At 46.2% G+C, this 24,748-nt stretch overlaps 10 protein-coding genes across 10 annotated transcripts; 5 read left to right on the top strand and 5 right to left on the bottom strand.

Moving 5' to 3' along the window:
• Nucleotides 1-690: 690 nt before the first annotated feature.
• GLAREA_06710 (NAD(P)-binding Rossmann-fold containing protein) lies at nucleotides 691-1,583 on the bottom strand (the record flags this gene model as incomplete). The annotated part of the gene is made up of 2 exons (XM_008080658.1): nucleotides 691-1,060; nucleotides 1,117-1,583. The coding sequence occupies 2 exons, from the start codon at nucleotides 1,581-1,583 to the stop codon at nucleotides 691-693; spliced, it is 837 nt and encodes a 278-aa protein (XP_008078849.1).
• Nucleotides 1,584-1,987: 404 nt separating this feature from the next.
• Nucleotides 1,988-3,754, bottom strand: GLAREA_06709 (FAD/NAD(P)-binding protein; the record flags this gene model as incomplete). The annotated part of the gene is made up of 4 exons (XM_008080657.1): nucleotides 1,988-2,987; nucleotides 3,035-3,392; nucleotides 3,443-3,537; nucleotides 3,588-3,754. The coding sequence occupies 4 exons, from the start codon at nucleotides 3,752-3,754 to the stop codon at nucleotides 1,988-1,990; spliced, it is 1,620 nt and encodes a 539-aa protein (XP_008078848.1).
• A 630-nt stretch (nucleotides 3,755-4,384) lies between these two features.
• Nucleotides 4,385-6,142, top strand: GLAREA_06708 (MFS general substrate transporter; the record flags this gene model as incomplete). Its single annotated transcript, XM_008080656.1, has 6 exons — nucleotides 4,385-4,447; nucleotides 4,495-4,572; nucleotides 4,622-5,324; nucleotides 5,387-5,715; nucleotides 5,766-5,948; nucleotides 5,999-6,142. 6 exons carry the CDS (start codon nucleotides 4,385-4,387, stop codon nucleotides 6,140-6,142), a joined length of 1,500 nt encoding a protein of 499 aa, XP_008078847.1.
• A 1,023-nt stretch (nucleotides 6,143-7,165) lies between these two features.
• GLAREA_06707 (Zn2/Cys6 DNA-binding protein) lies at nucleotides 7,166-9,989 on the top strand (the record flags this gene model as incomplete). Its single annotated transcript, XM_008080655.1, has 5 exons — nucleotides 7,166-7,243; nucleotides 7,335-7,417; nucleotides 7,471-9,054; nucleotides 9,102-9,257; nucleotides 9,305-9,989. 5 exons carry the CDS (start codon nucleotides 7,166-7,168, stop codon nucleotides 9,987-9,989), a joined length of 2,586 nt encoding a protein of 861 aa, XP_008078846.1.
• Nucleotides 9,990-10,354: 365 nt separating this feature from the next.
• Nucleotides 10,355-11,407, bottom strand: GLAREA_06706 (NAD(P)-binding Rossmann-fold containing protein; the record flags this gene model as incomplete). Its single annotated transcript, XM_008080654.1, has 5 exons — nucleotides 10,355-10,783; nucleotides 10,837-10,918; nucleotides 10,961-11,038; nucleotides 11,091-11,232; nucleotides 11,293-11,407. The coding sequence occupies 5 exons, from the start codon at nucleotides 11,405-11,407 to the stop codon at nucleotides 10,355-10,357; spliced, it is 846 nt and encodes a 281-aa protein (XP_008078845.1).
• A 1,020-nt stretch (nucleotides 11,408-12,427) lies between these two features.
• Nucleotides 12,428-14,200, top strand: GLAREA_06705 (ALDH-like protein; the record flags this gene model as incomplete). Its single annotated transcript, XM_008080653.1, has 6 exons — nucleotides 12,428-12,484; nucleotides 12,535-12,616; nucleotides 12,668-12,844; nucleotides 12,897-13,092; nucleotides 13,143-13,550; nucleotides 13,615-14,200. The coding sequence occupies 6 exons, from the start codon at nucleotides 12,428-12,430 to the stop codon at nucleotides 14,198-14,200; spliced, it is 1,506 nt and encodes a 501-aa protein (XP_008078844.1).
• A 2,807-nt stretch (nucleotides 14,201-17,007) lies between these two features.
• GLAREA_06704 (uncharacterized protein) lies at nucleotides 17,008-17,316 on the bottom strand (the record flags this gene model as incomplete). Its single annotated transcript, XM_008080652.1, has 1 exon — nucleotides 17,008-17,316. One exon carries the CDS (start codon nucleotides 17,314-17,316, stop codon nucleotides 17,008-17,010), a length of 309 nt encoding a protein of 102 aa, XP_008078843.1.
• Nucleotides 17,317-19,009: 1,693 nt separating this feature from the next.
• On the bottom strand, nucleotides 19,010-19,303 carry GLAREA_06703 (uncharacterized protein; the record flags this gene model as incomplete). Its single annotated transcript, XM_008080651.1, has 1 exon — nucleotides 19,010-19,303. One exon carries the CDS (start codon nucleotides 19,301-19,303, stop codon nucleotides 19,010-19,012), a length of 294 nt encoding a protein of 97 aa, XP_008078842.1.
• A 2,490-nt stretch (nucleotides 19,304-21,793) lies between these two features.
• On the top strand, nucleotides 21,794-22,975 carry GLAREA_06702 (uncharacterized protein; the record flags this gene model as incomplete). The annotated part of the gene is made up of 1 exon (XM_008080650.1): nucleotides 21,794-22,975. One exon carries the CDS (start codon nucleotides 21,794-21,796, stop codon nucleotides 22,973-22,975), a length of 1,182 nt encoding a protein of 393 aa, XP_008078841.1.
• Nucleotides 22,976-24,168: 1,193 nt separating this feature from the next.
• GLAREA_06701 (uncharacterized protein) lies at nucleotides 24,169-24,611 on the top strand (the record flags this gene model as incomplete). The annotated part of the gene is made up of 3 exons (XM_008080649.1): nucleotides 24,169-24,328; nucleotides 24,427-24,447; nucleotides 24,502-24,611. The coding sequence occupies 3 exons, from the start codon at nucleotides 24,169-24,171 to the stop codon at nucleotides 24,609-24,611; spliced, it is 291 nt and encodes a 96-aa protein (XP_008078840.1).
• Between the last annotated feature and the right edge of the window lie 137 nt (nucleotides 24,612-24,748).

The raw sequence follows: 24,748 nt of genomic DNA, 5'->3' as shown, positions 1-24,748 counted from the left end.
CACACCCCAGTTTCTGCAGTCCCCCTTGACAGTGCCTAAGCGAGCCCCAGACTCCGCGGGATTGGTGTCCCTGTGCTGTCGCCGAAGCTTCCGAAGCAAAGCAGGTGAAAGCGATTTTTTGTTGCATGCTTCAGTTTGGATTCCGATCGGCGTGGTATGATCGTCGATAATTTGGATCTAGATTGGGATTAGCTGATGATGGGGAATTTGGAAGTTGAGGTGGAGGTAAAGGACTGGAATTTAAGCGAGATATGGGAATAGGAGGGTTATGATATGGGGAAGTTGTATCTGAAACATTAAATTTCTTGAGGGCAGGAAGAAAATGATGGCATGTTTGTGATTTCGTGAGATTTAGTTTTTGATACTTTGAAGTGATGAAAGGGCCAGTTACACAAGCCCCCTGTGGACTCTTTGGATCCTTACTTCCAAGTTTGGTATTCTTTGTGGAATATAATTGTCAAGGTTAGCTTTGAAACACGAATCAGTATATGTTCCAATGAGAATTCTATAAACTGCTTTGTCAAAGCGACATTTTCTTGGAGTGTTTGCACATTATGTTAATTTGCAAATATCATGATGTACAAGTGATCATAGAGCCTACCACAAACATCACAACACAAAATAACTAGTGAGAATTATGTAATTAACAACATTTACAACACGAGTACAGTACTTCCAACCCTTCTCCTTCTACTGCGCCATATACCCCCCATCAAGCGTCAAACAACTCCCATGCGCAAAATTACTCCTATCCCCCAACAACCACACCACACTCTCCGCCACCTCCTCGGGTCTTCCAAACCTCTTCATGGGGGTCCAATCATTCACTTTCTTCAGCGCGTTATTCCGCATCTCTCCAGGGACGGAAGTTAATGGCGTCTCAATATACCCCGGCACCACGGCGTTGGATTTAATTTCAGGATGGTCGAGCGCGCTGGTACGTGTTACGCCAACGACGCCGTGCTTGGCTGCTGTGTAGGCGCCTGAGTGATGGCCGCCTGCTACGCCGAATAGGGAGGCGATGTTGACTATTGAGCCGCGTTGGAGTGGGGCGTATGTGCTGTTTTTGTATCAGCATCTGCTCAAATATTATAAACAGCAAACAGCTCAACTTACCTCGCTGACTCCCTCGCTTTCTGCCCACTCATCACCAAAATCTCCTCCCTAACACACAACCAAACCCCCGTTAAATTAACCGCCATCATCTTATTCCAATCATCAATCTTCCCCTCAGCAATCGGTCCCTTCACCGCGCCAATCCCCGCAACATTCGCCGCGAAGTCAATCCTCCCGAACTCCTGCACGACTTTGGCGACCATATCCCGCACGGATTTCTCGTCCGCGACGTTGACGACCACGGTGATGCATCTGAACTCTGGATTCGTGGCTACGTCTTCGAGTTCTTTTTTGACTTTGAGGAGGCCGGTCTCGTTGACGTCGGCGAGGGCGATGCCGAGACTGTGTTCGCGCGCGAGGAGGAGGGAGGTTGCGCGGCCGATGCCGGATCCGCCGCCGGTGATGAGGGCGTAGCCTTCGACGCCGAGGGCGGATTTAGAGGGCGAAGCTGTGATGATTGAACCCATGATTGCTTATTACTTTGGTTGATCTGAATTTGTTGGACTGGTTGGGTGCTTTTGTGTAGTTCAGGTCTTGGGATAGACGTAACACCAAGGGGAATCAGCAGAGTTATAACTCCATTTTGGCGGAATTCAAATCCCACGACCCCACGGATAGCGGATGTTCTGTGACTACTCGGCTGAAGTCATGTGTATTCTCTCGTGAAACTGCAGCTGGTGATTTCCTGATCGCTGGATGGTAGCTTTTGGGATTAGGAATGCAGAAGTCGAAACGTTTGGCAGAATGTTCGCTTAAAGTGCAATTTTGAAAAGCTTCTAACTAGTCTCCCGTGTACATTATTCAGTGAAATAGGTTGCATTTCAAGGCAATTCATTGATATCTTTAAACTTAAATGCGCATCTAGCTACTACTAGACCTTCGTCTTCGCAAGAAACCCCAAAACGAATAATGTTACAGTAAAAACCATGTACTTGGAGAAAACCGCCGCCGTAACATCCCGTGCCATGGTTTTCATAAACCAATGTTTATCCCCATCTCTCAAGTCATAATCAGCAAATCTAGGAAAGAAAGTCTTCCGCCAGAAATCTGACGCGTATCCTGGCCAAGAAGCAGAGTTGTGCCCAGCAGAATTGATGTACCAATTCGAGCATCCAGCTGAGAATACAGAGCCCTTAAGTTCCTGCTGGATAGAATTCGTATGGTAGTCCTCCGCTTCCTCTTTCACCTCAATGATTGCAGCCCGGTCTGACATGAGGGTTTTGAAGAGCGTCTTGGTAACGTACTCAACCTGCACCTCGCAGCAAAAGAGCGCCGAGTTGTGCGCTGGGAATGTGTTGGGACCGAACAGGATGACGAAGTTTGGGAAATTGTGCACGTAGGTACCGAGATAAGCTTGAGCACCCTTGCCACTTGCCCACTGGTCCTCAAGTGTCTGGCCGGTCTTGCCAACGATTTTCATAGGTGTCAGAAAATTCTGCACCTGAAAGCCGGTCGCGAGTACAATTATGTCGAATTCGTCCCTCACACCGCTGGTACTGGTGATACCGGTAGCATCAATTTTCTGAATCCCTTCGGCAACGAGATCCATATTACTGGAGTGCAGAGAATCGAGATAGTCTGGGTCGAAAATCCGTCGTTTGCAACCAAGTGGGAATGTTGGGACAATCATCTCATGATATTTCTTTGGCGTTGTTTTGTATATGTAGTCCTTCGCACTGGCTTCGGCAGCTAATCTCTTCTTTTCTGCTTTTGGACCAGATAGATACGTTGAAACGAGGTTGTCATTGGCTTGGAACAACCGAAGTCGGTGTAATCGCTGCCAGAATGGAATGTACCGGAAGCATGCCTTCTCAAATGCTGTAAAACGATGGTTCGGCCGTTCATGGTACCACTGTGCGCTCCTTGCATACCTGAGAATCATTAGTTCTGAAGCAATAGAGATAGTGGAGATGCATACTGTTTAACATATGCCACTTTGTTCACCACGTTTGGCACCACCTGCGCCGCGCTACAGCCGTTTCCGATAACTGCCATACGCTTCCCGGTATAGTCATATGTATGATCCCAACGAGCTGTGTGAAACATCGCTCCTTTGAAGTCCTCCATTCCCGGGAACTTGACGTTCCTAGGCTCAGAGATACCCCCGACAGCAGACACAAACACACTCGCTTCGCGTGTAAAGCCGGTACCTGTCTTGATGTCTATGAATTTGACTTCCCATCTTCCTTTCTTGCCGACCCAAGTGGCCCCAGTGCAAGCAACATTAAAATTCATATGTGCTCTCAATCCGAATTTATCTACAGTTTTTTCCATATCTGTTTGTTCTTAGAATATTGTCTCACGAATTTCGGGGGGGAATTCGTACACTGGAGAATTTCCGCTTGATCGCATAGCTCTCTCGACCAATCTGGATTCAAGTCGAAACTGAACGAATACAAATGTGAGGGAACATCGCAGCCACTATTTTAGTTAATAAAACAATCTTTCTGCTAGAATTGTTGTTTACATACCAACCTGGATAAGTGTTTGTTCTCCAAGTTCCTCCCGGACCGTCGAGCTTTTCAAAAACCTCGAAATTGTTAAAGCCCAGTTTCTTCTTCAAAGAATGAGCCATGGAAATGCCTGATGGCCCAGCTCCAATAATGATAGCATTTGCGTCTCTTCCGTGTGATGCCATGATGAATTGGTGCAATTGACGGGTATCTTTTCGCAAGTCGCAAAAGAGTGGAGGACCGCTATCTGGAAGATATGTTATAAGAATCTCGAGCTTCAAATGAAATCATGACTTTGGACAAGTAGAATTAATTCCGTGCAATAAGCGCTCCTGCGGGACCACTTTCCCTAAGCTCCAAACTCTCATGACGGGCTCAGTGGCGCTCAGCAGGGGTTCTGGTGGTGGCTGGCCCCAACACGTATCGCTGTGGGAGTCGAGTTCCCTGGAACTTGCTCTCCGTGTCAGACGAAAGCTTCCGACACCTCTATCGTACAGTGGGCGGACATCACCTAACCCCACACTGTATTAGCGCATCCCCACACGTCTGGGGATGCACTGGGGAAGCCTGGAATTCCTCGTTGCGAAGGCGGGGATTCTACATGGAACAACAGTCGATGCTGAAATTCTGTTTACAGCGCCTTTTATACAAGCATGACCAAGGTCAAGGCGCGAGCAATTCTTGGGCAGTGACTTCAACATAAAATTCAGCTGTTCCCTTCCTTTTTGGTCAGTTTGGCTTCTATTCACTATAATATTGAAGGCCTCAATCAGTGGCTTGATCAGAGCAAAATAAATCACCTTTTCTCCGCAACTATGGGTTTCACACAGATCCATGGCCGGTCGATGTACCGGCTGATGAGTATATGTTGCTCTCTGGTAGGCATTTCCAACATTTCATCGTGGACAATAACTAATTATTTCAGTCCTTCTGCTTGTACGGATATGATGCAGGTGTTCTCGGTGGTGTCCAGAACACAAAACCCTTCCTAGACGCGCTTGGTGTGAGTCAAACCCGATCAGCCATCAAACCTTTGTTGATAGTCGTGCCAGAATCCTACGGGAACCTATGTCATCCCCATGGTGGCATCTTCCTACGTTCTTGCAGCTACCGTATGCTCAGTTGGTGTCATGTTCTTCGGAATGAATCTCGGACGTCGTATGTGCATCATTCTCGGGAATGTCTGCGTTATTATTGGTAGCGCCATTCAAGCCAGTGCCATGGGCGTTCCACACATCATTGTCGGTCGTATCGTCTGTGGATTTGGGATCGGATTTATCTCTTCGACAAGTCCAACATATATGGCTGAGATGAGTATCACGGCGGCCGAACGTGGTCCAGAGGTTGCACAGCAGTGCTCCTGGCTGATTGCCGGAATCGCTATTGCATACTGGATCGACTATGGTTTTGTTCAGCTCAACAATCAGATTTCATGGAGGTTTCCAATTGCCTTTCAATCATTCTTTGCTATCCTTTCTCTCGCTGGTATGATCATTCTACCAGACACTCCACGTTGGTACTATGCGAGAGGTCGCTTAGCCGAGGGGGACTCAGTTCTTGCTCGTCTCCACGACCTACCCCTGGATTCTGACGCTGTCCAGCAACAGAGGACAGAGATTCTGACTAGTATCGAGATGGAAGAGCACGAGGAGAACAAGCTCAAACTCATGACATTCATCTGGGATAATACCGAGCTTCGTGTTGGTCGTCGTATCAGAATTTCCTTTTTGATCCTTTCACTTCAGCAGATGATGGGTAAGTCCAAATTCCTAACCTGTGACTGTTCTGAGGGAACATGGCTAATGAATGATCGATAGGAATCAATATGCTGGTGTACTTCTCGACAAGAATTTTCTCAAACATCGGCTACTCTGACAACCTTTCTCAACTGCTGGCTGCCGTTATGAACACCGGATTCTGGATTGGTACTATACCCACGATCTTCACAATTGAGAAGTTTGGACGTCGACCAATCATGATATGGACAGCAATCGTCTGTGCAGCGTCGATGCTTCTCTTCATCATCATGATTGCTCTTCCGAACCCTACTTTGGCAACACAATGGACCGCTGTCGCAGGTGTCATCGTATTCAATTTTGCCTTCGGTTACGGTTGGGTCGGATGTCCATGGCTTTATGGTCCAGAGGTATGTACCACGACAATCCATATCCTACCAAGAAAACTAACGAGAGATAGATTGCACCACTCAAGTACCGTCATCTTGGAGGAGCAGCTGGCTCTACCGGTGAATGGCTGTTCTCATTTATTGCGGTCTTCGCTGGTGGAATTGGTATCGAGACCCAAGGATGGAAGATTTGGATATGGCAACTCGTAGCCTGCATTGCCATCATCTTTTTCGTGTACTACATGTGCCCAGAAGTATGTCACACTCTCGTATTTGCACTTGGCGTCATGCTAACAATTTCTAGACGAGTGGAAAGTCGCTTGAAGAGATTGATATGCTCTTTGCTCGGCCAAATCCCCGTGATGCTACTTGGAGGGCAGAGAATGGCTCGGATCAATCTGATGAGAAAAAATCGGCAAGCGCGTCCGAGATCGAGAATAGCCACTAGAACAGCTACTGATTGGTACTACAGGTGGGATTGGCGGACCATGAGTCTAGGCTGTAAGTTTTGACTGGATAAGGCGTCGTATTGTGGTGGCAGTTTATGTATCTACTTGGCAAATTAGAATGTAAAAGCTATTTTTGTGATCAATGTGTGCTCATGTTGCGTACCCTGATTTGAATGACGAGCTTGGCACAGTGTTCCAGTTCAGTCAGGAATACTCACGATGGTAAGGCGGAAGATATCTTAGCCGTGCATGATCACGGAGACATGTCCAGATTTTCCCAGACCGTATTTGGGAATACCATAGAGCCTAGACGGACTCCGAGAAGACGGCCAACTAGTTGCAGCAAACGAGGTTGCTTGATAATGATGACCCAGCAACACTGGAGGCAAGACAGGTGATTAATAATTGTTCTCAGGAGGCGAAAAGATGTGGAAAACGGTCATAAGCGGTCGTGCTAGCCAGAATTGTGACTCGTGATTTGTGATGTTGAAATAGATCCACGCAAAACAGCTCCAATGATCTTGTCTTAAAACGCAGCTCCGGATCTTGAGTGGGATGGTATGGGCCGCTGGTCGACGAAAGGGGTTAGCGTGATGCTTAGTAATCAGTCCAAAAAGTGAAACTCCCGAGGTCGTTCACGAGAGACTCTTCATGTGTATTACATCCTTGCTTGAACATCACATTGCTATGATTATCTTTGAACCATACATTCTTTCCATCGCTGGGTTCGAAATTGGCAGCCATGCCATCATCAAGGAATGCATGCCGGTGCGCTAATAGCAACACACTGTGCACAATGTGGCCAACTTTCCAGTATGCACTCCACAATCCCCACGGCTTGGGATGTCATGTCCTGGACTGCTGGCCGAGACCCAGCTGACAAGCATCCTCCCTCACGTCTTCTCGCTCTAGCTCCACTATGAAGGGCGGGGAAGAACGGGGTTGAGCTTCTGCATCTTCTCCTAATCTCCTTTCAACGTCCTCTGAGATTTTCGCTACAATAACCTCTCCAATTACCCGTCATGTCCCACGACACAACAGGCCAAGTGCAGAAGCATATCACGACAGCTTGTACATACTGCAGGCGTCGTAAGGTGAAGGTACAGAATCTCAGCCTGTGAAAGCCGCACGTGATACCGCTATAAAACGTTGATAGAAAACTCAAACTGACTCAGTGTGTTATACCTACAGTGTGATGGAGTGTCGCCGACATGTTCGAATTGTAGACTCTACAAACAGACATGCGAGTATAATCTTGGCGAAGATAGGCGCAAGTAAGACATGAGAGCCTTCCTGTCATGGCCTGCAAGCACTGATAATTGCCTAGATTATCCAAGAAGAAGCACATTGAATCGCTGTCACAGCGTATACAGCTTTTAGAAGAGCTATTACGGCTTAATGGAATCGAATTTCCCCCCGATGAAAATGACAAATCGCCGCCCAGCGAAGGTGCAGCCGCTAACAGTACATCAAAAGATACCAAAAGATCGTTAAATGGGCAGAGTGCTCCTCAGGAGCAAGGGAGTTATCAGCTCCCACCCACTATAATCCCGGATAACTCACTTGCTTCACAAACAGGGAACTTGGTCCAGCAAAGTGAGTTCCAAATGGATTTTATGTCAAATGATGTCCCGCAACAAGATTATTCTATGACTTGGGATGTCTTCATGCCTGAACAGAAGTCATCTCAGATTACCTCGTCAACAAATCCGCTTCATAATGAGTTTACAGGAGGTATTTCCGACGCTGCATGGCCTCCTCAAAACCCAGTCGGAAATGTAGACTTTGCCTATGATGATGGGACAGCAGTGACACCGTTATCGACCAACAATCTTTCTCATGTCATAGGTAGTCACGAAATACCTCAAATTCAAAAATTGAACAATGGGTCTCGACGCACCCATTCTTTCACAGAGTGGCATGATGATAACTCATGGGCACCCCAAGATAATTTACGACATATTCCCGCCCTGGAGCTACCTCGTAGCGATGAGATGATTGATCAATTATCAGCACGAATGGGGTCGTTTCAGATTGCGGAAGACGGACAACTCCGTTACTTTGGAGCTACGTCAAACCTTCATATCTTACATAATGGAGCATCATCCTTATCGAGCACTCCGACCCGCTCAGTGCGTACAGAGGGCGCATTGGCTTTGCAACGTGCTGGTCTGGCGCAGGAAGTTTCTCCAGAATTTGAGCAACATCTGGAGAAGTTGTATTTTTCGTGGGAGGATCCTGCAATTCATGTTGTAGACAAAGAAATGTACTACAGTGAGCAGGAGAAGTATAACAATGGGGAGGATGGCACCTCATTCTACTCAGAGACTCTGAAGAATGCCATATGTGCCATTGGTGCAAATTTAACTCCAAAGTCACGACAAGGCCTCCTAGAGTCCGATCCAGAGTTGTTCAGTTCCCGAGCAAAGACTTTACTCGAGATAGAAATGGACAGTCCGTCAGTGGCTACGGTGCAGGCCCTGGTTATCATGAGTGCATCCGAGGCGGCTTTCACGAGAGATGCTAGAGGCTGGATATACAGTGGCATGGCTGTCCGTATCAGTGCCGATCTTGGTCTACATCTGGATCTGAGTCGTCATGTTCAGGATGGTCAGCTCACCTCACATGAATTAGACGTACGGAGGACTACCTTTTGGGGGGTATTTATCCATGACAACATGTGGAGTCTTTATGTCGGGCGACCATGGGGGATCAATATTCGGGATATTTCGATCTCTAGGCCTCCTACTGGTCTGGACAGAGTAAGGAACAAGATATGGAAACCATATTACGACGAGATGGACGCCGCGGATTCTGAGAATGAAAAGCCAGGTCTTTACGATCCCGTAGAGGCTTGTGCTGATAGCAACGTGTCATTATGTGCGATGATGAGGAGACTGAGTCGAATTCTGTGGGTCTTGAAATGTGTGTCTAAACCGTGTGCTGACTTTGTTACAGCTATAGCGGCCGGGATCTGTCAGACGCAGAGTTACGTGACTTTGCTTCTGACATGCGACGCGAATTTGCTCAATGGCACGAAAGTCTCCCCGAAGAACTTGCTGTCGATCTTCTCAATGATGAAAAGATGTATCTTCCACATGTATTACAACTTCAGTAAGCAGTGTCACTAATTACCCATTCATTTCGCTAACAATTATCAGCATGCAATTTCATGCAGTCTCAATCTTCCTCCATAGACCTTTCTTCTCTCGCAATGTCAGAGATCAAGAAGTATCTACTCAAGCTCAACGTTCCTGCGTGGAAGCCGCCCAATCTACTACTAAGCTTCTTCGTATTTACAGAAAACAACATACACTTCGGCAGACGAATATTCAAATTGTACATCTTCTTTTTACAGCTTCTCTCATTCATATTTACAACACGTGCAGCAGCTCTGGCAAAGCGGCTGAAACTGCCATGGCGGACTTGCAATTCTGTTGTCAGGCACTCGGTGAGATAGGCGTGGCATACAAGAACTCAACGCGGGCCCTCGAAGTCATTATCTGTATCAAGCAAGAGTGGCAGCGGAAGGCGAATGCAATGAGGCGGAAAAGAACCGGCTCAGTGGTAAATCTTCATAACGGCGAGGGAATGCAGCGGAAACGCCGGGTTACGGACGATAGGCAGCGTGAGAGGCCGCGAATAATCCAGCCGACCGATGAACCTGCCCAATACGATGCGTGGCAGGATTCGCACCAATTCGGACATGATAACAGCATCAATCGGCTGGCTAGGGATATATTTCCTGTAGTAGGCACATTTCCAGATGAGTCTTTTGGGTACGGATTCTTGAATACGGAAGCGTCTAATGGGAATATGCGGAACGGCAGTGTCAACGGCGGATGAAGGAGCAACCTTCCAGAGTGGTGATTAATACCAATCGTTTTCAGCGGGATTCAGGTGGAATTAGCAACATCAGAAGAAGAATGAGGTTACTTCGCCAAACGTCAATGGGTGTTCGAAACACCCCTTCAGATTAAGGAGTAGACAAGAAAGGTCATACCGAAGTCCCATCACATTTGGTTCATCTCGGTGTCTTATAATCTAGAAGTCGTTGCTCGCATGGTAGAGTCGGCGGACGTTTATGTCAACCGATTCGGATTTTGGAGGATAACAGCGAAATGGGTGGAGGCGAAGTGAGCAGTCTGAAGTCTGAAATTAAACATATGACACTGTCTGGGTTTACGAAAGTCGCTATAATGAGACTGATTTCAGTCGAATCGTCCAGCATGCAATCCACCCGTGATCATCATATCAGAAGCGGTTGTGTACGCTGAAGCTTCACTCAACAAATACACTGCTGCACCCATAAGATCCGTTCTTTCGCCCATCTTCTTCATCGGCGGAGCATCTGTAAACAGCTCCAGCAGTCGCGGCGATTGCAATCCTACCTTGGCCGTCATATCCGTGCGAATATAACCGGGTGAGATACTATTGACACGGATATTAAACGGACCCAATTCTACTCCCAAATGCACGCTGAGACTTTTCACAAACGCTTTCGACGCGCCGTATGCGGGCATTGTTTGCGCTGGGATGGCCATGGTGGCTGCGATGGAGGAGATCATGATGATACTTCCTTTTCCGCGAGACTTCATGTGTTTTGCAGCTTCTTGCGCACAGAAAAATGTCCCCATTTGCTGAGCATGGCGTCTTTAGTGAGGCTCGACGTAATGGTTGGAGCTGGACTCACATTGACCATCTGCACTTTCATCGTCTCATCCCATCCGTGTTCGAGGAACGGTTTATCGAGTACAATTCCCGCGGCAGTGATGCTTCGTCTGTTAGCAGCACAGTCGATAGCGAGGGGTGCTTACCAGCCATCAATTCCACTAAATTCATCTGCTATCGCGCGAAACACGCCGATAATCTGCGCATGTTCCGTCACGTCTACTCTAACGATACGCCTATCAGTACATACAAGCACTTCAAAGATTCTTAGCTTACTTGTAGTATTTGGCCTTAATGCCAAAATTCTTCAGTTCCGCGAAGTCCTCGTGCGGTTCAAGCAATGCGTCTATAACCGCGACATTGCTTCCTGCTTGCGCTACCGCGAATGCGAGCGCAAGACCGATACCACGGCCGCCGCCTGCAAAGTATTATTATCAGCATTCTTAGACCGCTTTTGGAGTATCAAGATAAAACGCACCTGTTATCACGGTAGTGTTTCCCTCCAAGGACAGCAGATCCTGTACTGTGCAGGTTTTATATGTTCGGTCTGCAGCAACCGGGGTTCCGTCTCTTAGTGTTGCTTCACCGTTCATGATTGAAAGTTGGATATAAGATTTGGGGGTTTAATCTATTAATTTCCAAAGCGTTCTCTACCAGAATTTTCCAAACAAACAGTTGACCACGAACGAACGCATTTCCGTCAGCAACATCGAACCACTCTAGTCACCTGCTCTACGATTAAGCTACCTACGTAGTGCAAATCGCCTCCTCGAAATCGAAATCCGTCGTATTCAACAACCACCATCATATCTTCCCCTCCTCTGGAACTCACTCAGACTTTGAAATATGCTGCACCTGGACGTCGGAGCGTCGGATTGGCTGAATGAGAAGGAAAAGTGGGACGGAATTTGAATTCCGCTGAAAACGCACCCCTGGCCCTCATCCCCGCTTTCCGAACAGCCCTAGTATCTTTCTCCATGATTTCACAGCACCAGCAAATGCGGAGATGGAGGTGTAAGGTTGCTGGGAATTTGATTTACGCTTCGGGCACGTGAAAAAAAAAGACAACTTGTACGACTCGGGGCCTAGACTCCAAGAATTCGATTTTGTGACATGCTCGGTCTAGACGGCTCATATTTTTGGCATCGATGGCTATTCGTTGAATGATGCTTCATGATTTCGAGTCAGTCATATTCACGCACTTGAGGTCCTTGATCCCCTTTGATTGTCTTTGAATGTGTTTATATTTCCAAGACTTTCAGGTGATTGCTCGGGTTGTTGTTCTTTGGTGCAAGCAAATACGATGTTCCTTCCATGCCAAACACAACAACATTCATCGGCTCTCCTGCTTCGGGTTGCTCATCCACGGAAATCGTCAACCGCCGGAGTGTTCATTGATCTGTCACGATGTGGTTCTCTGTGTATACTTCATTCCCACGGGATCGCTACAGGAATCATAGTCGGCAAGTATCGTCGTAAGTGTAGTTGAATGAGTACCCGCTTTAATAGCATATGCGCATGCGAGTGTTTTGTCTATATATAATTTATTGCCATTTTCATTTTGATCTTCTACTATTTTGGCAAGCTCGACCTGGATATCTTAAGCATTGAAAATGGAGAACGGTAACAGCTTGACCAATGGTCACTCGAACACCAACCAACTGAGTGAGGTAAATAAAGTCCTTCCCAAAATCAATCGTGTCTTTGCTGATATTAAAAGCTGGCCGATAAGTCCCTATTCATCAGCGACTCATTTGTGGATGGTGCTTGGATAAGCACAGAGCGTCAATTCGATGTCTTCAGTAAATCACCATATTACCCAATTTCCTTAATTTTGCTGACAAAACGAACAGATCCGGCGACTGATGAGAAGATCAGCTCTGTAGCGAGTCTCGACCGAGATGACTTCATTAAGGCTATCAAGAGCGCGCATGTTGCACAGAAGAAATATTATAAATCCACAACCGCACCGGCTCGTGGTGCTTTGCTGAGGAGATGGTATGAACTTATAATGGAAAACAAGCGGGATTGTAAGCTTGTTATTCAGATCTCTGTCTGAAATGAAGCTAACTTATTGTGCAGTGGCAACGATCCTGTGTCTTGAAAATGGAAAGACATTTGCAGAAGCCGAAGGTGAAGTTGTGTATGCTGCAAGTTTCATATCTTGGTTTGCAGATGAGTCTGCCAGATCTTACGGTGATACCATTCCTTCATCATCACCAAACACATTTATATATACAGTAAGGCAACCAGTAGGGGTTTGCGGGATCATTACACCGTGAGTTATACCTCCAGAGACACGCTATTTTATTCACTAAAATTTCTCAGATGGAATTTTCCCGCCGCAATGATCACAAGAAAAGTCGCTCCCGCACTCGCAGCTGGCTGCTCTGTTGTCATCAAACCACCTAGTGAGACACCGCACTCATGTCTTGCGTTTGTCAAACTTGCAGTGCAGGCTGGCATTCCCGCAAACTGCATCCAAGTCTGTACGACCAAAGACCGCGAAGCAGCGACCGAGCTGGCGACAAATCCATTGATTAGCAAAATCAGTTTTACCGGTTCAACAAACGTGGGCAAGATGTTGGCAAAACTTGCGACGGGTACGCTTAAGAAAGTCAGTTTGGAATTAGGTGGTAATGCGCCGTTCATTGTGTTCGATGATGCGAATTTGGATATCGCGGTTGAGGCAGCTATGATCTGTAAATTCAGATGTACAGGACAAACCTGCGTCACGTAAGTAGATCCCTCTCCTTCAACCTACCATAAAATAATCAGCATACCCTAACACCCCCCCCAGCGCCAACCGTCTCCTCGTCCAAAAAACCATCCTCCCCAAATTCACAGCCGCCCTCGTTGCCAAAGTGAACGCCCTAACCGTCGGCTCCGGCTTCGACACCACCGTCACCCAAGGCCCCCTCGTCAACAAATCCGCCGTCGCAAAGATACACGAACACGTCACAGACGCCATCGCCAGAGGCGCAACCCTCGAAACAGGCGGCAAACCTCTCGATCGTCCAGGCTGCTTCTTCGCGCCCACCGTCCTCTCGGGCGTCACCACATCCATGCTCGTCGCGAGCGAAGAAACGTTCGGGCCACTCGCCCCGATTTTCGCATTTGAGACTGAGGAGGAGGCGGTGCAGTTGGCGAATGATACGGAGTTTGGACTTGCGGGGTATTTGTTTAGTAGGGACGCGAGCAGGGTGTATCGTGTTGCGGAAAGATTGGAGTGCGGGATGATTGGCGTTAATACGGGGAAGATTAGTGCGTCCGAGACCCCGTTTGGGGGGGTTAAGCAGAGTGGGTATGGGAGGGAGGGGAGTATGTATGGGTTGGAGGAGTATCAGGTTTTGAAGGCTGTTACGGTGGGGGGTTTGGATCGGTAGCGAGGTAAGCGTAGGAGGGGGACTTTTGTGTGGGCTGCGTCGGGGGTTGTGATGGTTTGTTTATTCTATGGTCGGGATGTTGAATAGTTTGGGTTCTCATACGGGTGGCTTTGTCAATATACCTCTTTCAGTATCATCCCGTCGTTGAAAAAGCTTCCATGTCAGGACTTTTCCTTTGTCATGCCAGAACTGCCGGATCCGTACGCAAACCAAGTCATTCCAAAGCAACTGCAATATATCTCTTTATTCCCCCAAGAAAATTCGTACATCACTCATAAAAATTGCAAAATCGTGCTAAATGACCCTGCTCACAGGTGGTTGTGGATCATGAACTGAAATTCGTGGATAATTGGTTGGATACAGACACCAGGTAATTAAGGGCTGTTTGTGTATTTAGGGAAATCACTGATATTTGATTTAAACAGCGTTGTCAACGACATTGTAATTAAGGACTTTCGTTCTACTGGTATGAATTTTGTATCTTTCTTTGGTGTACACCACCAAACATCTCCTCAACTGCAAAAACACATCATGTTTTCTGTCTATGTTTCCTTTCCTACTCTCGCTGAAAACCACATCCAAGTCCGTTATTATTTTCTGTGGGTTTTATGTTGGGTATCTTCAGCATCTCCAGGTCCTCCATCCGCTCAGCATAGCTTGATAGAAGTGTTGGATTTCGAGGTTGGAGGAACATAGGCTGGGTGTGGTAACTTAGTACCAACGTTGGATTTCGAGGGTGGGAGAACATGCGTTAGATGGGCTTCGAGGTTATAAGAAAATATAATACTCGTAACTTCTTAAAGCTCGAGAATAGCTGACTGTGGTAACTTGGTACCAACGTTGGATTTCGAGGGTGGCAGAACATGCGGCGGGTGAGATAGTTTGGGTTTCGTGATTGGAAACCCATAGGCCCATTAGCGTATTAAATCTACACCATCATCAATTAAACAGTTTCTCTGCCATACGACAGAAGGTAGACTTACTAGTAGAGAATATTCATGTTGGGATCGTTGAAAACTGTTAAACACTTCGTGCCCTGTATGTAACTTCCATTCTACATCCTAGGGACTTTGCTTTTTAATTATGAATCAGAGAGCCATTCTGGTACTCCGTTCTCTTCCACGCCATAAAATTCATTTCCTCAAGCACGAGAGCTACACATCGATTGCGGCGTTGAGAAGATCTTGCTCGTTGGTAGTGGGGCTCGCGGAAGCGGAAGAGAAGGGGGGTAGCTTTTAGGTCTAAGATTGGTGAAGCTCGAACGATTGAGGTTCGTCGCCGCTCTGGGTGTGGGTGATGAGCTTCCTATTGATGATGTAAGAGCCATAATGCGCCGAGGCCTTAAAATTAGTAATTGGAACCTCTTCTTTTTCCTTGCCCTTCTTGTTTTCACCGTCTTTAGACAAAACTCTGTCAGATTGATGAAAACATTAGTGCCGCCGAAATTATTGGTATCGTCGAGTTTAGACTCTATTGGGAGACTGAAGATGCGTTTAGTTCTGCGATGGATATTGAGGCGAGGGAAATGACTTGTTCGAGGTCCGTCTCGAGTAATGCAGTTGGCACTAAAGAAGGCTTTAGTTCTGCAATTGACGCTTCGGTGAGGGAAATGACTTCTTCGAGTTCAGTCTTTAGATCCTGAAGCTCTGCGCTGTCTGGGTCTTTGATCCGTGTAGTACTTCTCGTAGTTGCGGATTTATACTCGTGATAAACGGAACCGATCGACTACTAAGTTAGAATGATATTCCGCCAAAGTGCTGTAAAAGTTACGTTTTCGGAAAGCCTTTCATCTCGAGGAGGCGGGACGTTGTTCTGGATTTGGCTGGAAGGCGTGCGATGATATGAATAGGCCCTGGGGACTCTGCTACGGAGTGACAGAGCCCAGAATCGCTGGTGGAAGCTGATCAGTAGGAATCAAACGGGTGTACCGTCCACTACCTCGGTGAAGGGTATAACCATATGCAGCATAGCGCTGTGGGTACGAAATTCGGGCGATACCCGGCACGATCTGAGATTTTCGGAATCTCCTATCTCGTTACAAAAATCTATGAAATTTGGAGGCAAAGTGCTCTGGCATAGAATCGACAGTTTGGATTTGTAGAGCCTGGTCAATATTATAGATTTGAGGAATCATCGGAGCTGGACCTATAACGCCCATAGATGGGTGTGGTGTGTATGCCGGTGGCCGCGGAGATCAATCTGAGACTGTCGAAGTCTCCTATCTCGCTGAAATCCGATAGGGAATTCCATTGTAGTACTTTTCGTAGTTGCGGATTTATGCTTCTTGATATCAAAATCTCCGCCTCCGCGGTGTGGAGTATAACTGTACGTATTCCAGCGCTGTGCGTATGGAATACTCGTAATGCGAAACGTAATACGGCAGGCTTAAGTGTTAGAGGGATCTAAGGTGCTTGTCTCCTAGCTTCCAGAATGTGCGTTCGAAGGAGGTGCGGATGTTGGTCTGGTGGTGTTATGTGCTCTGTATAGTTTTGCGATGACAACACTGTCAATCGAACTTGCATACGCTCAAGGAATGCGTAGTATGTGCAGAGATTCTTAAGTGTTGTGTGTTGTTCGGTGCTGGGAGGGTTAAGTAAGACAGCTTAGATTGTGTTTCTGTAAAGATAATCTACCAAGAAGCCAAAGATCTATCGATGAATTTGGGTATCTCAGGCCGAGGTATTTAGTTTGCTTTTTTTACTTTCCCCCGATCCGCATAAAAAGCTTCTTGTGAACGCGATAGAAGCGTTGGTTAGGATATTCCCCGACCTTGAAGGCAGAAATCTTTATGCGCCCTCTTTAAAGGTCTATTTATGCCATTTAATGTTATGAGCTTGGTCGCAGTAGTGTGGGATGTCGATATTGAAGAACAGTCTGCCAAAGCTCCGCTCTGCGGATTTTGAGACATGGCCAGTATCGTAGATGTCGTCAAAGACGTCGTAGTGAGCGTCCTGCTCTTGGTTGTATGTTTCGTCGTAGTCTTTCTTGACTTTTTTATCGAAGATCTCGCTAGTTTCCTTCTTTTGGCTTGGAATTGACTCTTTAATAGCCGTCTCAGTAGTCTCTTCGTCTTCTACTTTAGTAGAGCTCTCAGCGGTAGCTTGAAGCTTCTTCATGCCTGGCATGAATTGTTGACCATCCCGCTTCGCGCGGTAGGTGATGCCTTGTCTCTTTCTTGCCAAAGATCTCTCCAGGTTTGCAATGCCTCACATTTCCTCTTCGTAAGGGATGCGGCCCTTGTAGTACTTCTCGTAATTACGGAACTCGCCACGCTCACAGCTTGGTCCACTCGTCTACAGCGCCCGAATTTCCTTGATCACAGTCTCTATAATTAGCTTCGAGTACTGCGAAAACCGGTTGGCATGTCCCACATCGAGGGCGACCAGGGCAAAAACCAACGTCTGGGCTTTGTGAGCTTCCAATGGTGATGAGATGGTAAGCTCAGCTTGTGAGTTGCGATTTAGCACATACACAAGTTTATTCTTCTCCACCGAGGCGGGCAGTTTATCTTCGTAGGGAATCAGTCCCTTGTAGTACTTCTCGTAGTTGCGGAACACGCCAAGTGATTTCTATAGCTTGGTCACTGGTCGGCAGTGATTCTGATTCTTCTCATAGCAGGATCGTTCCTTCGAGAAGTCAAAATTCTGGCGCTTTAGGTAGGTAAATATCTTTAGAGCAGTGTAGAGAGAATGTTGCGGTTGTGACAGTATTCTCGCTTTCATATGGTTGCCATTAAGTAGTAGACGCAAAACATTTGTTGGCCTATCTCTTAACGCTAGTTGCAGACCATTTACTAGTCATATTAATGGTGACTAGAAGATATTTGGATTCTGTCTTTGGTTTCAGTATCTCGCGTCTCTCATCTCGACCCTTGTTGGCAGTGGTTGGTTCGTCCGTTCGGATGAGTTTTCTCATTAATGCGTCTCGAATGTAGTTTTGGAGTTGACACCTCCAGTATGCGTAATAATGCGTCTCGACAATAATTTTGGGGCTGACATATCCAACATGCGCAATAATGCGTCTCGACAATGATTGTTGAAGTTGACCTCTCCAACGTTCGTCTTAGCGCGTCTCGACTATAATTGTTGAAGTTGACACCTCCAACATCAGTATCCTCTAATGCACTGTCTCTGCCAGCGCTTTTGCCGTTATCACGCCCGCCTGTACATTATAGCCAGGAGTAATATTGTTTTAGATTAATATTACTCCGCGAAAAGTAGACCGGTATGTTGTTGAGGCATGATCTTCCAGGTGATGTGGGGAGAATAAAATACCAGAGTTGGGTTTGACACCAAACTCGTGGTCAGTTGCTCCTTGGTAGAACCATGGTATCAAGAAGCTCGATAAGACTGATTGTACGAAAAAGGGCAACGTGTCAAGTATTGCAATTGTTGCCAAACACATTCACGAGGCAGTGGGTCCAGTAACCGTGAATGGCTGCAGTCTCTTTCTTTCCATAACTAGCCCCTCTTGAGCTAGGGTGAAGAAGACCGGACATGCGACTAGTAGAATCATCGCCAGAATTGGATTACTCGTGAGAAAGCTCACTAGGTCTGTCAAAGCCTTCTTGGTCTACTATTGAGGAGCTGTTGACAAATCTGTTCTAAAGCTAGGTGCCGTGGTAGCTAGACAAGTAGACTGACCGAATTTGGTGGAGTGAGAAGGTATTAGGAGGTTCTGTTTATGTAGAAGTGCAGCTTCAATGGACAGGGAAAGTACTTCGTCGGTGTTGGACCCTATTACTCGTACGGCAGAATAACATTGGGAGTATTGATTGAACTCCAGATAACGAGACCGACAATATTCGCACTAGGACCAATGTATGGATTGCGGCTTCTCGTCACTATAGGGTAGCTCATCCACAGTCACTCTCGGATCGGCTCTTCGACGTTGGGTTAATTCCCGAGATATATCTCTTTCTTGTCTCTGGCTCGTAGAGGTCTTTACGTCGGCTACAGTGCGGTCGGCGGTCGATATCTCGGTCTTTGTCGCCGTTGTCACGTTCGCGACCGCCACAGCGAGGAAACAATAAGCCTTCTGCCGCGGTGCCTTTGCGATAGTTTTTCTCGCGGTCGACGGTAGCTTTACGTCTGTCTGCCTCATATGCGTCTGGTTCTAGGCTGCGGCTTAGCCCAGTATGACGTCTACTAGATCGATAGATAGGATTCTTGAATAATTTTGAGAACACGTTTGTGCGTATTATAGAACATTGTTATCCAATTCGATAGCATAGAAGTATTTTTGCTCAGGATGACGGACAAACCGCTCCTTCGAGCTGTGTTTGTGTGCGGTATCGATTCTCGATTCATTGCTTTCAACCACTGATAGGATCTTCAAGCAATTGATGTTTAGTGGCGGGCGAGAAGCCGTCATTATCCTATTGGATAGCGTAGTGGGAAGGTTGCTTATGATAATGGACGAATCGTCGGGGTTTTTACGCTAGCAGTAATAATTTCTGCTTCCTGAAGAGGATTGTCGGTAAACACCAATAGATCTCGGAGCAATTTTGGAAAAGCTGTGATGACGGATGAGAGACTATTATAGCCGGATTTGATAGGACAGAGGAATGGTTGTTCATGATGCCGAACAAATCGTCGGGGATTGTGCCTTAGTGGTATTGATTCCTGAAAATGATCGTCGGTAGCTACCGATATATCTATAAATTGATGTTGAGGAAGTGTTGGCCGTTGACAGAACAATATTATCCGATTTCCCTTTTTCAGGCTGACGGACAACTCGCCGATGTCGTGTATGTTGGTCATCTAGATCCCAAGATTGTTGGTGATCACCGATTGGTCATTAGATGATTTGGGGGGTATGTTTGTGCGTTGAGAGGTCGTTGCGGCGGGAATCGGCAGTGTAGATACAGTTGGCAGGTTGACGGAGGACTTGTCTAGGTATTTTTGCTGTAGAAGGTGTGTTTGCTAGTCGATTAATTTCCTTGACACGATTACCAATAAACAGAATACAACATTGTGGCCTGTTTCATGCCCGAGGCGTTTGTGTCAGTGGTAATGATTCCTGACGAAGATTGTCGATAAGGCGTTCAGGATATCGCATTCAAATCCTTTCAGTCGCTGCGCTTTGGCTGAATGATGGTATTTCGTATCTTCTTTGAGCTCAAGTGAGGCTTTAAGAGGCTGCATGAAAGACGCTGGTAGTCCTGTTTAGAAAGCGTCTCTGATGATGACCACATTTCCTGATTTAACTGAACACTTTCGCGTGTGCGCGTACACGTTGATGTTCAATATCGGCCACGGTGCATTCGCAGATCATCCGACGCATGTCTAAAGGTAAGACTCCGAAATTTCAAAGGTCGTTAAGCCCTTTTAAAACGAATTCTCGGCCAAGAAACTGGCAGAGGACAATCAGAGAGGTGTGCACAACTTCGAGATCGATCTTGGATAGCTGCGATATAAGGATACGGTGGCAGATGAGGTATGCCAATTCAAACCGGAAATAGTATCTACTTTGTCAGATATCCGTCGACAAGTAAAGATGTCTTGAATATGGCCTACGCAGAGTGTATTGCGCTTGAGTTCTCGTACAGATCTACATTCCTCGAGTCAGTCGTCTCTTCACCTTTGTAGAGATGTCAATTCTAACCAAGATTTATTCGCGAAGACCAATCCACCAACACTGCGGCAAGTAAAATTGAAGTAGAATCTTTCGGTTGTCTTAGTCGTAGCTGTGCTATCTCAAAGATCTATATACTAGGCTGACGCATGTTGTTTCGCAGATATCCAAACCTCCAATCTGGTTTTAAAATAGATATCTCCTCAGCGAGACTGCTTGGATATCAGTTTAGAGCCTTCCGAGTTGGTGCCTGATTTAGAATAAGGCCTCATAGCGCTTTATAGCGGGCCCAGTTCTAAATATACACTATTGGTAGTATGTTACATTAGCCGCCACAAAGTCTATAAAACAACTGACTCTTAGCACACAACTCCTCATTAGGTAGAGAAGCTTGATTCTATTGTATCCGTATACTTTCAATGCTATAAATTTGCAGCATCTTTGGATTTCTACTAGTAATTGGGGGCGTCATCGGCACCATCTCGCTTAAATAACTTCTCTTTCTTCGACCCCCCTTTGTTCTCAGAAGTATAATAAGACGACAAGCTAAAGCCACAAAAATAACGAGAGTATATTTACTTGTTTTCCATAAATCTCGTGTACTTAGATATAGGTTGGGGTTGTAGGAGCAAAAAAAGAGGTTAATTTCGATGATGAGCGCCAGGATGTTATCTCATGAGACCAAATGCGCAGCCTACACCTAAGCGCCACATCAATATGAAGAAGCTTGGACCATCAGTTGTAATTGTAAAGCGCTTTTTAATATGCTAAGAACCTCAGGTTTTACATCTGAGAATGTGAATATACTGGCAGACAGCCTTTCACGTTTTTGCTATTCATCAGTGCTTCCATCCCTCGACAAATCCCTAACCTATCTGCCACCCTAAGACGCTTGAACTAAGATCCATCTAAACAAGTCATATTTTCTCTCGACACCTTCAAACCATTCCTGTTTTACCTTAGATCGCAAGAGCACAATCTGTCGAATACACCAAACACCTACCTGATATTGCTACCATGGCAGCCTACCCTGAGAGCTGCGCTGCCATGATTACGCAAACCCTGGGGGTCGATGACAATCTCAAGCCTTGGAAATTCAGAGACGAACCTGCAGGAATCCAATTGCCGAATGAAGTGTGGTGTATGATATGGGATTTGACGATACCAACGATCGAAGAGCGGTATACTATTTCAATGCATCCGAAAGCCATTGGGAATACAGTTCCGGCAGTTTTCCACGTAAATCAAGCAAGTCGGGCCACGGCACTTAAGACATACGATCGAATCGATTTCATTCGAAAAACCGAAGCCGTCGAGAGTTTTGCCCTGATCATTAGGCTTGACTCGGACAATATACTGCTCAACCTGCCACCAGGGCGTATCGCGGAATGCCAGAGACGGGGGAACGGCATATTTAAATACACACAGCATGGGCCAATGTTCGATCTTGCTCCTTTTTTACATGACCCTCGAGTTCGAGCTGAAATTATGAGGGCAAGCTCAGGGACTGGAGATGCTAGTCTTGACAAGAGTTCTCATAAAAGCAGAAGTCAAAAGCATAAGAAGCTTGGAAGAAGACAATTGCCGCAGTCAAGATGGGAGGTAAAAAGCGACGCAATCTACAAGATAAGTCACTTAACAATAACGGATTCCTGTCTTAACGACCACCTTACCTTCGTTCGCGGGTATTATACGAAAGCGCAAGTTGCAAGGAACATAAGCACCAATTTGAAGGAGTTGAGGTCCTTGACGTATCTACAGCTCGTCAAAAATCCCGGAAAGAAAGCACTAGAGACAGACACATTGAAAAAAGCTGTAGTCTTGAGGCATGAAATTTGGAAGAGTTACAAAACCAAACCAGGCGAGCTGCGCCAAGACATGTTCACACAACTAAATGCCTCCCCAACTATCCAGGGCAGCCCTTGTCCCTTTCTACTTGAGTGTTCTGCTATGATGAGAGATTATGCGAACGCTCCGAATACAACGAATGAACAAACATCTGAGAATACAAAAACTAAGCACCGGGATTCTAAGCAGGAGTTCTGGACCCTACACTTGGCATGCCTCTGGCCAGACGAGGAGGAGTCGCAGAAAAAGGATTCTCGTTGGACAGCATGCACAGAGATACGTACATTGACGTGGCAAACGCAGACAGCATGTTCGCGGGGATACAACTGGTTTAGAAGAGCTCGAGGTTGACATATGAGGATAAAACGCAATGTATGAATGATCCTGCGGGCGATTCAACAGATTATGGCGGTCCCCTTTTGATTGAAGGCCACTACACTCTTCTTTTTATAGTCACATATTCGTGTGTTGCGTGAAACATTTCATGCAGCACTCCTAGAAATCTCAAGACAGCCATTGAACGACCACAAAGGCAAGCCTGCTAACAATACAAATGTTGAAATAAACTCTCAATTGCTTTATTATGTCCAGTCATATCTTTCATTATAAAATATAAAGTTTCAAGGTCCTATTGTGCGTTGCTTTGCAAAAGTCTGCAGGTGTTTCCAATTCTGCCGCTTCTTTCTCTGGCTGCAAATGGATAGATAAAAATCTGTGATCCTCCTCAATTTGCACACCCACGGGAGACTCTGGACCTATATAGTGCTAAATGATTCTTCTGGTCTGATGTTTGGATAGAAGAAGACATAAACGAAGAGATAAACTATTCGCTTTTTGTAAGTTGCGTTGATTTCAACTAAACCTTGATATTCCATGATCAAAAGGATAAATTGAATATCCAAGAGCAATGCATGAAACTCAATTTGATATGTATCATAGATTCTGTGTACTAATGCATGTGGGAAAAAGAGTAGCCCTAGCTGGGTTGTGTCAACATTGAATTGTAGTGTCTTCTAGAATCCATCGGGGCTAAAGCCCGCTCCCCACAATCCAGGTGGCTTTTTTCAACATCGTTTCACTGAAAACTTCAAAACTAGAAACATATTCAGCTTTATTTTTACGAAAATCTAGATTTTGTATTCATCGTGGCCTCCCGTCAGCATACCAAATCCTAGTAGACCTTCTCTCAAAGTCAAGTCACCATAATCGACAATCGCAAGAAGTTCAAGGAATCAAATTTACGAACACGGTTCTGCCGATCATTCAGGAACTGTCGCCGTTCGACTTCTCCACAACCCGTTCTCCATACAATACTTCCTCTCAATTTCCAACGGTAGCAACTGGCTTCGAACCGGCATTCAATATCAGTCCACAGCTGCGCGATCTATTGCGCATTTATCTTTCCCCCCAACAGAGGTATATATATTGCAAAATTTCAAGGTGAGATGCTCGTAATGATTTGGCGTAAGTTCATAGCTTCCCGAAAAGGTCTACGCGTTTCTTTCTGACCCAGAGTGTAGGAGATCAGATCTCTAATATTGCACATGTCGACAGAGGCTCACACAATCTGCAATCTTCATCGGGGTGATGCGACGCCAGCGTCAACGAGTACGCTGGAGGGTGTTGCTTCGCCCGCACCTTATGCCGGAAAGTTTGACCCAAAAGCAATTGCTAAGATGGCTGTGGCTCGTACGAGTAACACGGGTACGCCGGGAAATGATGTCCCATTGTAGGGATTGACAAAGCGTCCGCCATCTTACCTTCTTCGGCCAAAGGGTTACAAGCTGAGATTAAGCAAACAGCTTTTAGTAGCAGTCCGACTGGTATGCCGATATCATTTCTCCGTAACCATGTGAAGCTACTGACTTGCAAAACAGTCTCGGCACTACCAAAAGCGAGAGCAAATCTCAGTGGATTCGGTTTAAGCGTCAAGTCAGGTCAGGAAAGTGATAAACCTTCATCGAAACGAAACCTGGATTTTGGTTAGCATGAGGGGGGAAGGATGACGGCCTCCTTTTCATCGAATTTTCAACTAGTCAACTGGCACATCTGGCTGCAACATCTAGAAACTACACGATAGCAGGAAGTGAGAGAATCTCCGATTCCCTTGGCTTTATGATGCCA

Source organism: Glarea lozoyensis (assembly GCF_000409485.1).
Source record: "Glarea lozoyensis ATCC 20868 chromosome Unknown GLAREA14, whole genome shotgun sequence".
In the NCBI taxonomy this organism is placed as follows: domain Eukaryota; kingdom Fungi; phylum Ascomycota; class Leotiomycetes; order Helotiales; family Helotiaceae; genus Glarea; species Glarea lozoyensis.
Note: the sequence above shows the minus strand (reverse complement) of the source record. Positions and strands in the feature narration are given on the sequence as shown.